Genomic DNA, 13,023 nt, shown 5'->3' on the forward strand with positions numbered 1-13,023 from the left:
GTAAGATGGAAAGGTGGGTGGGGCGGGATCCTGCAGGCTCCCAAGGCCATGGCGGAAAAGGGTGACTTTTTCCTAAGTGCAGTGAGAAGTCACGAGAAAGATTTAAGCAGAACAGTGGCATAATCTGATGTAAATATTTCAAAAAAGTATTCAGGCTGCCGTGTGGGGAGCAGATTATTAGCAGGACAAGAGAGAAGTCAGGGAAGCCAGGTGATCTGGAGGTGGCCGAGAGATGGAGAGAATCCTGAGGATGGTTTGGAGGTAGAACCCACCGGTCTGGTAGGTGGAATGGATGTGGCGGCCCCGAGGATGCTCCTGGGCTAAGGAGTGGATGGTAAGGCAGTTTCAGAGACCGGAGCCCACCGAGGCCCCGCCCCACCCCGTGGCCCCGCCCCACCTCGCGCCCCGCCCCACGCACCCTCCTGCAGGCGCGGGGTTGGCTCCCGTGTGGTCACCGGTGATCCGCGGGGTAGGTGGCTGGCGAAGGGCGCCGCGTGGTCCTCGTAGGTCAGGGGGCTCTGCCGTGGCTTGCCCAGCTCAGGCACGATGACCGGGGCGCCCCGGGTGATGGAGCCCCCCGAGCTGCTGACAGCGCCCGGCCGGCTCTTCAGACTCTCCTCGTAGCAGGCGCGCTCCAGCGCCCGGGTGTCGGCCATCACGTCCAACGGGTGCACCGCCGGGAACGTCCGGCCGGGGCTGCCGATGATGGAGCGCACGTCGTGCTTTTTGGAGCCGGTGGAGGACGTGCTGGTATCATACTTGAGCGGGGTGCCCTGAGGGGCAAGGTGGAGATGAGCATCAGCTACACAACTGCTCTGAGCCTCAGTTTCTCAGCTATGAAATGGGAGCGACATCTCCTGCCTCCAGGGGCGGGGGAGGAAGGGCTTTGCTAAGCCTAAGATGAGCGCACACCTGTCCCTGGCCTGCCCACCCCTGTCCTGGACCCTGGCCACCGGAGCCACCTGGGGGGGGCTGCAGAAGGGGGCACAAAGTTCAGAGGTCAGCCCTTCCTGGAGCAAGTGGGGGAACCTCTGTTGGCCCTTGGGGTTTGCTGGAAAGAGACTTAACACGCCCATGAGGGCAAATACCTTCTTCCTGTCAGTCTGGGACCCTCTGCGGCCCACCCAATGCCAAGCCAGAAAAGCCAGCCGCAAACTCCAGTTCCACCACCCTGAGGCTCAAGTCTCAGAGGTCAGAGGTTTCTGTCTGCTCTATGGCCAGAAAGGGCAGCTGAAGAAACGGGTCACGGACGAGCTGCAGCCCGGCCGCCTGGGAGAAGACCCCACCCTGTCTGCGCAGGCCGGGGAAACCCAGGATACGGTGGGCTCTGTGTGTCTGCCAAGTAAGAGAACTCTGCTTTTATTCAGGAGTGGTTTTTTTTGTTTGTTTTTTGCCGTACACGGGCCTCTCACTGCTGTGGCCTCTCCGGTTGCGGAGCACAGGCTCCGGACGCGCAGGCTCAGCGGCCATGGCTCACGGGCCCAGCCGCTCCGCGGCATGTGGGATCTTCCCGGACCGGGGCACGAACCCGTGTCCCCTGCATCAGCAGGCGGGCTCTCAACCACTGCGCCACCAGGGAAGCCCTTCGGGAGTGTTTTAATTACTTTCGTAAGAAGGGGAAGTGCCCTTATTTTAAAAAGAATATTCCAGAATCAGACTGGCCTCCCTTTGGATCCATGGTGGACTCTTGCCAATGGCTTCACAACTGCCCAGAGGCTGAGAGCCAAACTCGTCCCCTGGCCTTCGACAATCTTCCCACCGCTCCCGCCTTCTCCCGGGGCACCTCTGTGCTGTTAGCCAACTGTAGGCCTCCTGGACACCCTCCCCAGTCCCTGCCACCTCACAGCCACGCAGCCCCCGATGGATCCCATGCTCCTTCCTCATTCACATCAGCCACCTCTGACCAAGGGAAGAGACACTGGTTCTTAGGTGGTTTCCACCGACCAGCTCCTCACACAATCAGAGCTCATCTTCCCCTACCAGGCTGGGGCCTCTGGGGGGCCAGAGCCACGGGGGTGGGGGTAGGGTGAGGTGCAACATGCTGGTGGGAGAAGTGGAGGCCAAGAAGCAAAGACGTTGCAGATTTAGGGACATCTGGATTTGAGATGCACAACTGCCGTTTACTTGCTGTGTGACCCTGGACAAGCTGTTTAACCTCTCTGAACCTGTTTGCTCACCACTAAAATGAGGACAGTAAGAGAACTACCTCAGAGTGCTGCTGTGAGGGTTAGATAAGTCATGATGTCTTATGGTCACGGATCGGGGGTTCGATCCATGACCGGTGTTCATTAGTACATCTAGCTCTGGGGTTTGGCAAGCTTCTTGACCTCTCTGGGCCTCAGTTTCTCCACCTGGAGAATGGGGATGATAGCTATGACTCTCCTGGGCTGTAAATGCAAGTGAACGAGGTCATGGATATAGCCTAAAGGCCTTGGTATGGAATCTGGAACGGACGTGATGACGGCTCAGTGATGAGCAGCTGTGTGATCCTGGGCATGGCACTCAACGAGTCTGGGCCTCAGTTTCCCCATTTGTAGGGGCCAGAGCGGTGCCCACCAGCACCCGCCGCCCCGATCTTGGCCCAGCCGCCCAGCCCCGCGCCCGTACCTGCGTGATGGAGCCCTCCTTGAGCGGCCGCGGGGCCAGGGGCAGGTCAGGCGTCCGCCGCAGCTCCTCCCGTGGAATCTCATGGATGGAGCGGCCGGCCTCCTTCACTGTCGCCACCAGGCCCTCGTGGGCCGGCTTCAGCTTCAGGGGGCCCAGGGCCTCCAAGGGCCGGGCCTTGTAGGCCTCGGCCAGGTCCCGTGGGGGCGGGGGGGGTGGGGGCGGCGTGCCCTCACGCTTCAGGAGCTTGGCCTCCCGACGCTGGTAGTCTTCCTGGGCCTCCACGTAGGATCGTGGGATCCCTGCCGGGGAGGACGGGGCGTTGACCCTTGCACCTGTACCCCACCTCGCCCATCCTAACCTGGGGCCTCCGTGCTGGCAGATTCTGGAGCCAGACTACCTGGGTTCAAGCCCTCACTTGCTGTGTGACCTTGAGCACATGACTTGCCCTCTCGGAGCCTCAATTTCTTCACATATAGAATGGGAGTAGTAACTGAAACCCCTCACCAAGTCACGAACATTCAGTGAGATAACATAGATAAGATGCATAGAATGGGGCTCTCAGTAGCTGGTTTGCCACTGACCAGCCAGGAGAACCCGGGCAGGGTATCTGACCTCTTTGATCCTCCCACCAACTGTATCTTCCTCTTGGAGTCTGTTCCATAAGATAATATCTAGAGAGCACTTGGGGTAGCACCAAGCGCAGAGTACAGTAGATGCTCAATAAATGACGTCTACAAAGTTGAGGGTGATGGGTAGTATTTTGCTTCTCTTTTTGTTTTCAAATACATAAGGAATGCCTTGCTCTGCCTTTCAACCTGCACACATACCTGTCATGTACACGTGTGTTACATGCCTTTCCACATACCTGGGCACCCATGGCACTCTGGTATGCCTTCCCTCCCCCACCCACCCTGACTGTAAACCCAAGGGCTTGTTGTAGCTGCCACAAGGGCGTGGTGGCCGGGCATGCGGGGACACTTGGGGAGCAGAGGGCAGGGTACCTTGCGTGATGGAGCCTCGGACGTGGTGCTGTTCTTTGAGATGGTGGGGGCTGTGTCGCTCAGGCGGGATGGCGCGGCCCATGAGACCTGGGAGGGGGAGGGCAAGAGCATCGTCTCGTGACTCCCCGAGCCGGCCTTGGCGTGACGAGCCAGGGTCTCCAGAGCCCCCTCCCAGCAGCGGGCCCCTCCAGCCACTTAGTGTCAGTCCCCACGATGGTAGTGGTGGCCGCATAGGACCACTTCTCGGGCCCTGTGCTACCCCCAGGTGGAGCTCCAGAAAAACCCTGCCTCAGTTTTCCTATCTGTAAAGTAGGGCCAACCATCCCATCTCCTCCCTCCAGGGGGAGCTGAGAGAGAGAAATTCTCTCCCTTTCCTGCCATCACCCAGCAAGTAGGGAAGCCCCCGGGGCAGGTCCTAGGCCCTCCCCTGGCCCTTCTGTGCCCCCTGGAGTAGGGAGCTGGGCAGGGCACACACCTTCGATGCTGGCTGAGGAGATGGCCCTGCTGACACGGCCCTCCATCATGTCATAGGTGCGCTTGGGGGCGGCCGTCTCGTGGGGAGGTCCTGAGCTGCTCCTGCCGTCCTCCTTGGAGCACTGGGACACGGACATGCCACCTGGAAACCAGACCGATCTCACGATGAGGGGCAGCCCCAGGGCAACTGTGTGCACTGGGCCCAGTACCAGCAAACCGGCCGGGCCCAGTGGGCAGAAGGCAACAGCCTGCAGTTCCGCTGGCAGGGAGGTGTGTGCCTTTGACCACGCGCGGGTATGTGACCCTGCGCAAACACGGCGACTCGTGGGAGCCGACATGTGACGTGAACCAGCCGAGTGTGAACGTGCAGGGTTACCACAACCATTTGTGTGTGTCACCGTGGGTCTCTGTGTGTGTGCACACCTGGCCACTGAGAACGGAGTGAGGCCACATGGAATAAACTATGTGCATTGGTGTCCACGTGGGGAGAGTGTGTGCCCGCGGGGGGGGAGGGAGGGGACGAGGAGTGTCCACAGCAGAGGCGGCCTCGCCAAGCCAGGCTGAGCCCAAAGGGCGAGCTCCTCAGGCTGGCACGCGGGCCCCCGACGGGCCGAGGGTCTGAGCAGCCAGGAGGCGAGCCCGGAGGAGGCCAAGCCTCGGTCTCACCCATCTGGCTGGGGGCTTCTCGAGTGGGCCTCTCCTTCCAAGGATGGCTGAGTCCCGGGGTATCAGAAGCAAGTTCCCGAGAGCCCCGTGCCTGCCCCTTGGGATAAAGGGCACGCTCGCTCTCCCAGGATTTCCGATCGTGACCCCATGGGATCCTCAGGGCGTGAGCTACTCCAGGGGCTGCAAACTGGCGGCCAGCGGATAGACCGCGGTGATGCTCCCAATTTCGCTCAGAATTAACTGCTGATGTTTAAACACTGAGAGATTTCAGATGAAAACAGAGAGACTAGAAGTCTGGCCAGCGAGCTCACACTCGTTACAGGGCGACAATCAGCCATCGGAGAACAGAGGCGGGGCCCCGGTAGACACAGCCATCGCTCTCTGGGTCCTCCCCGGCCCCTACTGCCATCCGTCCGGCCTGCGGCACTCTCTGTTCCCAGGAAGCACGTGAGAAATTGAAAGCCTTGATTTACACCCATTCTGCAGATGACAAACTTAAGGCCTGTAGGGGCTCAAGAACTGATCTGGAGGCCGGAGCCGAGATGCCACCCAGGGCTCTGCTCACAACACCTCGACTGCCAGCCTGTCCGTCTGCCCTTCCAGGGCCCCTGACCATCCCCCAGGGCCCTCAGCCGGATACCGAGGTTGGCACAGAAGACGCAGCTGACACCCTGTCCCCAAGACTGTCTCCACCACTTGGCAGCAGAGAGAGGCAAGTGCCTAAGCCCCACGGTGCCACCTCTGCTTCCCAGGACCTGGGGGGCGGGAGGGCAGTCGGGCCAGGCGGAGGCGGAGGGAGAGGAGAACGTACCCACCGCCGCCAGAGGAGAAGCAGTTTGCAGCCCTACAGCTGCCAGCTGCTGAGAGGGGCGCCCATTAGCAGCTTCTATCTCCGCGCCTCTGGGTGCCCGAGGCTGCCAGGAAATTCCCATCCCAGCCCTTTACTTCCTTAACTCCTTCCAGGCGGGGTTCCCTGGTTGGGGAACCAGAGAGGGTGAGAGGAGTGAGGGGCACTGAAGTGGGGGGCCCAGGGCTCAAGGGGGTGGCGCGTCACTCTGGTCATCGCCCCTTCCTGCCACCCACGTGGTGTCAATTAGAGAGCACGGCGTTTGCCAGGAGCGCTGGGCCAGAGGCCTGGGGGAGTGAGCCTGGGCTTCTGCTGCCTGGGCCTGTTCCCCTACTACACGTCTAGCAAGGCTGGCCACAAGTTTGCTTCCTAAATTGTAAAGAACCGGGCAGAGGTGGAGACAGCTAAAGCCAATCTTTACCTGCTGCTGGCTTACATACCTGCAGGGATGGGGAGGTCACCCCCTCTCCTGGTGTCACCCCAGCCTTGCCTCCCTGTGAACCCACCTCAATGGGCCAAACACGCCCGCCCCTGCTCCCCAAGTCCCAGGCCTCCTTTTCTCTTGAGGGGCCAGGAGGGTGGACACACAGAAGGACCACTGGACATCACTGCACCTCAGCTCCCACATCTGTAAAATGGGAAGACACTCCTTCACCCTGGCTCCCAACCACACGAAGCAGACAGGAGGGCAACACACTCCCCTAGATTCGTTTTCTGAAGACATCTGGCTGCCCTTTAACCCCAACCATGTTTTCTGGACCCTTCTCTCCTGACCAACTCCAGAAAAACCAAAGTCTGGGGTTTGGTGGGCAAGCCACACTGGATGTGGGCAGGTTTCCATGACTCAAGATTAACAAGGTGACATCCCATTTGCATCCTGGGCGGGCGTCCTGAGAGCTCTCTGAGGGGGCTTCATCCGCTGGGCCCCCAGCATATGGGCGGCCCCCAGTAAACACCAAGTGACCACATGACCAACCACCTCCAGGTCACCGCTGGTCCTCTCACCTAGAGGGTCCTTCCCGGGCATCAAAGATGCCCGAGGGGGTTTCCCTGGTGGCGCAGTGGTTGGGAGTCCGCCTGCCGATGCAGGGGACGCGGGTTCGTGCCCCGGTCCGGGAAGATCCCACATGCCGCGGAGCGGCTGGGCCCGTGAGCCATGGCCGCTGAGCCCGCGTGTCTGGAGCCTGTGCTCCGCAACGGGAGAGGCCGCAACAGTGAGAGGCCCGCGTACCGCAAAAAAAAAAAAAAAAAAAAAAAAAAAAAAAAGATGCCCAAGGATGGGAGGGCCGGGCCAGCCCCTGCCCGCCCACCACCTCCTAACAGCTGTTGACGGACGACGGGACTCACCCTCATAGGACAGCACGTGGCCCTTCTTGCCCTCGTAGATGACGTGGCCCTTGGGCAGGCCGTCCTCCCGGCTGCGGTCCAGGCGGCTTGGGCTGTCCTCACCGATGATCCTGGTGATGGTGCCCTTGTACAGGACGTCAGCTGGAGTGCCCTGGGGGTGCGGAGGGGATGAGTGCCCGCGGGCTCCGGCCGGGGACCCCCACGCTCGCCAGACACGACCCAGCACGCGTACATGTGCACCTTCCAAATCCACACACAGGCACACGTGTGTCTGCCAGTGCACACGTGTTCACGCATGTACTGCTTCAAAAGAGCAGAGCCCGCCGGAACACAACCACGCAGAACAAAGCATCAGTAATATTAATAATAAGTGCTGATCACTTTCTATACATCGACTCATTTAACCCTGGAAATCACCCTAAGTCAGGTACTATCGTGCCTAGTTCAGATGAGGAAACTGAGGCACCAAGAGGCAAGGTGACCTCGCCCAGGGTCACCTGGCTACTGAGGGGCAGAGCCGGGACTGGAACCCAGGCAGTCTGGCCCTGGAGTCTGTGTTGCAACCTGTACTACATGAATTTTACTTTCTCAGAGCCTGGACGCTGGGATGTCAGCCACGTGCCTGTGACCACATGTCATTCCCAAAACCAGAATGGGGACTCAAATCAGGGCAGGACACCAGAAATCTTAGCTCTAACCCAGGGTTTCTCAACCTTGGCACTGTGACCTGAGGGCCAGGTGATTCTTTGAGGTGGGGGCCAAGCTGGGCACCGTAGGACATTTAGCAGCCCTCCCCCGGGGCTCTACCCACTGGATGCCGGTAGTGCGTGCGACCCCCAATCTGCTCCCCCATAGATGTGACAATCACAAATGTCCCTAGACATTGCCCAGTGTCCCCTGGGAGGCAAAACTGCCCCTGATCAAGAAACCAGTGCCTTAGAGGGAGTGAGCTCCCTGTTGGGGGTTGTATTCAGGCAGAGAGAAGATAGCCATGTGGGGTAGTGTCCCGCCTTGGGCGACTTCCACGAACATGAGTGGGGGGTCAGAATATGAATCTGGAGTCAGACTGCTGGAGGGCAAACAGCAGCTTTACCAACAAGTTGCTGTGTGACCTTTGTCAAGTCACTTTGCCTCTCTGAGCCTCAGCCTGTACATCTACAAAACGGAGACAATCTCTGTATAACGATTCTCAAAGGCACCCGTCACAGACAAGCTGTCCCCAAATCAAGACGTCTCTCTTCTCTTTCTACGATTCCAAGCGCTGACTGAGAGATGCAGCTCCAACTGCATGCCAAGCCCTAGGCTGGTGCACTCTGAGTCTCCCCCTGGGAGCTTCTCTGCCAAGAAACATCCTTCTGTGGGGTAAGGGCAGCGACTGGCACCCCGGGCTTTCACCCCAGATCCTGGTCTGCAAGCAAGGGAAACGCAAGACGCCCTGAATCCAGATGGGTCTCCCGAGACATCTCAAAGCAGACGCCCTAGGTGGGACCCCTCGGCCACACTTCAAAAGGCTTGTGCACAAACAGTGTAGAATAAACGGGCTTTAGTTTGGGTGATAGATGATCCAGGGGCGGGAAGCCACCTCTCTCATCAGGAGAGCACACGGCCGGGGAGCCGGCAGCATCCCAGCAGGAAAGGCTCCTCCAGGGGCAGCTGATAGAAGCCCACCCACCGTAAGTCCGTGTGCTCCTGAGTTTGTGTGTGTGTGTGAGCCTGTGTGTGTCCCATGACCGGATTTCATCACCTGGGAGTGAGGCTGTGGGGAAGCCTGACCCTCACACATACGGCAGCTGCCAGAAACAATCGCAAGGCTGTGAGTGACCCACACGGCTTGGGTCACGGCCACCTGAAACTGGAGGCCGATGGATGCCCAGGAGCCTTTAATCCCTAACGCCTCTGTGAGGATGACTCGGCAAGAGACACTTCTAGCAAAGGGAAGACTGAGTCAGGGAGCGTCGATCCCCTGCCTGACAGCATGTGGTGGGGCTGGGACTTGAGTGTCTGCGGCCCGGCTGTGGCCCCAGGTACCTGCGCAGCTGCCTTCTAAAGCTCAAGATTTCAAAACCAACAGGTTTTAGAGAAACATGAAGCATCAGGGGCTCTCCTCTGTGGTGTGATCTGCGGCCCCTGGAGCCAAAGACACCTTCCTATGGGAGCCTGTGGCCTGAAGTTCCACCATTCACGTGTGTGTGTGTGTGTGTGTTGGGGAGGGGGGGTTGCACATGCGTGTGTGTGTGTGTGTGTGTGTGTGTGTGTCCAGGCTCCCCTTCCTCTGGCACAGCTGGCACAAAACACTGGGTCCACTGCTTCCTGGCTACACGACCTTGGGTTTCATCTCTGGGCTTCGGTCTTCTCATCTGTAAAATGGGCTGACCTGGATTCTGTGCTAATGTAAACCATCTTGTCTGGAGCGGGTGGAAGGGAAGGAAAAGAAAGCCCTAGGAGCTAAGGACCCCAGGAAGTGGGGGAACCGCCCTCTGTGGTCCACCAGCCAGGGAGGAAGGAGAGGGTTAAACAGGCCCTGTGTACACTAGGACCCCCGAGCTCAGTTCTGAACCCCCAGTCCTGACACCGGAGGGGCAGAGTGGCCCCTCCGCAAACCCTTGGATGGGGCAGATGTCACCAGCCGATCCCACACTTTCTGCGGAGCTGAACGTGGCCAGGATGCCAACTCCAGCCGTCAGCCTGTCAACACCACGAGGCCAAGGCTGGCACCAGAGGAAACCTCTGTCATCCAGGACTGAAGTCACAGCAGGAGCCCCAGTGGTGTGGGCGGGCTCAGCTGAGCTGCAGGAGGTCTGTCCACTCACCCCCTTGAAGGCGGGGGATGTGCAGACTCCCTCACCGGCCCCCAAAACTTTGCTGACCCGAACGCCTCCTGCTCGCTGCTCCAGGCACCACGGACACTTGCTGGACCTGGCGCACACCAGGGACCCTCCACCTCTCCGCCTTTGCACAAGCTGTTCCCTGGGCCCGGAATGCCGATCCCTGAGATTCCCGCAGGGCTCACACCTCTGAGAGGTCTCCCCGGCTCACCTGTCTCTACGGCCTCGGCAGCCCCAGCCATTCTCCTCAACACCAAGCACTGGCTACTCTGAAATCACCTGCTCAGTTTTTACCTGCCTGCTTCCTTCTGCTACCCTCCCAGCTCCTCGGGGCCCTTGAGCTTTGTGTTTTGCTCAGCACCTAAAATGCCTGGCTCCCAGGCTCACGGAGTGAGTGGGCACCCCCACGAAGCCACCCCATCTACTGAGGCAGGTGCTGTGCAGAGACGCTGGGGGGAATGGGCGGGTTGCCCACTGTTTTGTCCACAGGCAGGGCCACGTCTGGAGACACTGCCTGCTAGTGCCACCCTGGTCCCTCACGCCACGGCCCCAGGACACCTACATGGGTGATGGAGCCGCGGTACGTGATGGGGCTCTCGGAAGGCACCCGCGCGCTGGGGATGCCCTTGGTGATGCTTCCTCCTGGAACCGAGCCCAGAGACGTCCCTGGAAGACATGAGACACGGGCTGAAGGGGTGTCTGCAGCCCCTCCCCAGTCCCAGAGCCACCGAGACCTGCAAGTCCCCCCCACCTCCGGTGTCTCAACGCAGAGGGTCCCCCTGCCCCTAAATGGCGAAGCAGACAACTGCGAAGAGAGGCTGCTGGACCCTCTGGGAGCTGAAGCTTCTCAGCAGGTTTTGGATAAAGGGTCCCATTCCTGCCTCGACCCTCCCAGGGATGGAGGGGCAGCCGCCGGGGGTGAGCCTAGCTCGCACGCCCTCACCTCTCAGCACGGACGTCTCCTGAGCCGCAGGCACCCCCAGGCTCTCCGGTGGCCCAGCCTGGCCCCGTGGGGACAGCTGTTCCTGCTTCACTCCGCTGAAGGGCGCTGGAGAGGGGTGAGAGCAGTGAGCCGAGCCTCTGGGCAGGGATTCAGAAGGACGGCCGCCTCCCTGCCCTGTCCAGGGGCTGAGGGACCTCCCCGCCACGCGCGGGCCAGAGTCCCTTAGGGTGAACTGCCCTCCCTCAAGCCCCCAACGCAAACAGTGGGAGCCAAGCCTGGGCTGTCGAGGTTGGGGGGCCCTACATCCTTACCCAGCTTCTTGGGGTCCATGGTGAGGGGCAGCCCCATGGTGATGGGGCCCACGGGGGCCTTGGCATGCTCTGAGTACGGGACGTGGAGCTGCACAGACATTCCCTGTGGGAGCAGAGGCCGTGGGGTCACAGAGGCCTCAACCAGGGCCTCAACCCGCTTTTACGAGGGCCCAAGAGGAGGGGAACCTCAGGATCACACCCGGGTCCGAGGCCGAGGCCTGGGGCCTCAGTTCCGGCCCTGCTGCCCCTCTGAGCAACTGTGAACGAGTCACTGCCTCTCCTGGGCCTCAGTGCCCTCACCCGTGTGGCGGTCATCATGACCTGGTTTAAAGGAAATGGTGCCCACAAGCGTCTGAGCAAAGCATATGCCTTGCCCCCGCCCTGCGCCACAGGGGGGCAGGTCAGAGAGGTGAAGGGGCAGGTGGACCGAGGCTCACCACGTGCCAGGGCTGTGTGTCTAGTGCCTGCGATTTTCTGTTTCACAGAAGGGAAACTGAGGCACAGAGAGGTTAAGTAACTTGCCGAAGGCCACACAGTCTGATCGCAGAGCCCATGCTCTTGAATGCCCCATGGAGTGACCTCCCAAGGTCCTGATGCCTGGGTCAGGCACAGCCAGCTTGGACCCAGCCCCCTGGGTGCCCGACCCCCACCCCGACACCATCCGTCCCAGGGATCACCCCCACCCCGACTTTACAGATGGAGGGACCAAACCCCAGAAAGAGGAAGGGGCGTTCTCCGGGCACCAGGTTGCACAGGTGCTTCTGGGGGGCCGCCCCTCCCACCTCACCTGGGAGAGGGCACCCGTTTGCCTCTCAAGGACGCTGGGGTGCTTGGTGGAGGAGATGAGGGGCGGCGGGTTGGAGATGGTGGGTGGGCGTGGTAGGACGGGCCGGGCGCTGTCATGGAGGCCCAGGGGCAGCGGGTGACCTGCAGGGCATGTATCTGTCCATCACAGGGCCCCAGGAGCGGTCAGAGGCAGAGCCCCCAGGCCACTCCCCACCTCGTCCCTGTGCTGCCCAGGCGGGTGCCCGTCCATACGCGCCCCCACTGCTCCACCCGTCTCTGCCTGATGAGCCATCCGCATCCTTAGTTCAGACACCACTACCCCAGGGAAGTCTCCCTCCACGCCTCCCCCCTCCCAGGCCCTGGCCCAAGCCCCTCAACTCTCCCCCAGACTCCTTAACTGGTCTCCCCGTTCCCCTGTTGCTCTCCAACCGTCCACTCCTCCTCTCACAGGAACCAAAGGGATCTTTTTGAAAAGTCCACTAGTTCACATCCTCCCCTGCTATGGACCTTCTATGGCTCCCCACTGGTCCCCCAGGGTAAGGCCGTAGCCTCTGACACAGCTTTCAGGTTCACCTGACCTGGCGCTTATGGTCTCCCTGGGCACCAAGCTTCTGCCATGACAGCCTGACTCAGTGTCTCAAGCTTCGCCTGCTCTCTCCTGCCTCTGGACCTTTGCACATGCTGTTCCCCCTGCCTGGCATGTCTTTCCCTGTTCTTCTCCTGGCTCTTTTGGCCACTCATCCTGCAGGATCAGCTCTGCTTAGGACGGCCTTTGCTGACATCACAGCCCTTACTGGCCCCTGGCTATGCCCCTTTCATTGCTGGTGGGGCCTGGCAGGGCTGGAGAGCCCAGGAAGGGTCTCGAATCCAGCCTGACTGTATTTGTAAATCAAAGCAGGCCCCTCCCTCCTCACACTTTTCTCTCCACCTGCCCGTTGTCTACCTCGAAGTCCATGGTGGAAGACAGAGCTCCCCCTCTCAGCCTGCCCCTCACCGGCTCAAGCACCTCTTAGGTGTCCCCAGCACCAGGTGTTTCAGCTGCAATCCTGTAGATTTCTCGCGTCTCAGCGGAGCCCCCTTCCCCTTCACTGGCCAGACCATCCCTCCCGCCAGGACCCTAAGATCCTTCTGCGTGCAGTTCCGAGTCAGGGCACACAGCTGGCGCCCAATGACTGCACGCTGGCTGACTCGGCAAGGAGGCCAGGCTCGGGTGAAC

At 60.5% G+C, this 13,023-nt stretch overlaps 1 protein-coding gene across 1 annotated transcript in view; it reads right to left on the reverse strand.

Moving 5' to 3' along the window:
* Nucleotides 1-13,023, reverse strand: part of NCOR2 (nuclear receptor corepressor 2) — a 152,459-nt gene that overhangs the window by 17,152 nt on the left and 122,284 nt on the right. The window contains exons 24-32 of the mRNA XM_065889541.1: nt 11,809-11,948; nt 11,022-11,124; nt 10,711-10,815; nt 10,330-10,433; nt 6,943-7,093; nt 4,084-4,224; nt 3,609-3,695; nt 2,608-2,906; nt 419-773 (exon numbers count right to left, since the gene is read on the reverse strand). Coding sequence (XP_065745613.1) covers nt 419-773; nt 2,608-2,906; nt 3,609-3,695; nt 4,084-4,224; nt 6,943-7,093; nt 10,330-10,433; nt 10,711-10,815; nt 11,022-11,124; nt 11,809-11,948 — 1,485 coding nt within the window. The remainder of the gene's footprint in view (nt 1-418; nt 774-2,607; nt 2,907-3,608; nt 3,696-4,083; nt 4,225-6,942; nt 7,094-10,329; nt 10,434-10,710; nt 10,816-11,021; nt 11,125-11,808; nt 11,949-13,023) is intronic.

The sequence above is a fragment of the Phocoena phocoena genome, chromosome 13, assembly GCF_963924675.1.
Source record: "Phocoena phocoena chromosome 13, mPhoPho1.1, whole genome shotgun sequence".
NCBI classification, from domain to species: domain Eukaryota; kingdom Metazoa; phylum Chordata; class Mammalia; order Artiodactyla; family Phocoenidae; genus Phocoena; species Phocoena phocoena.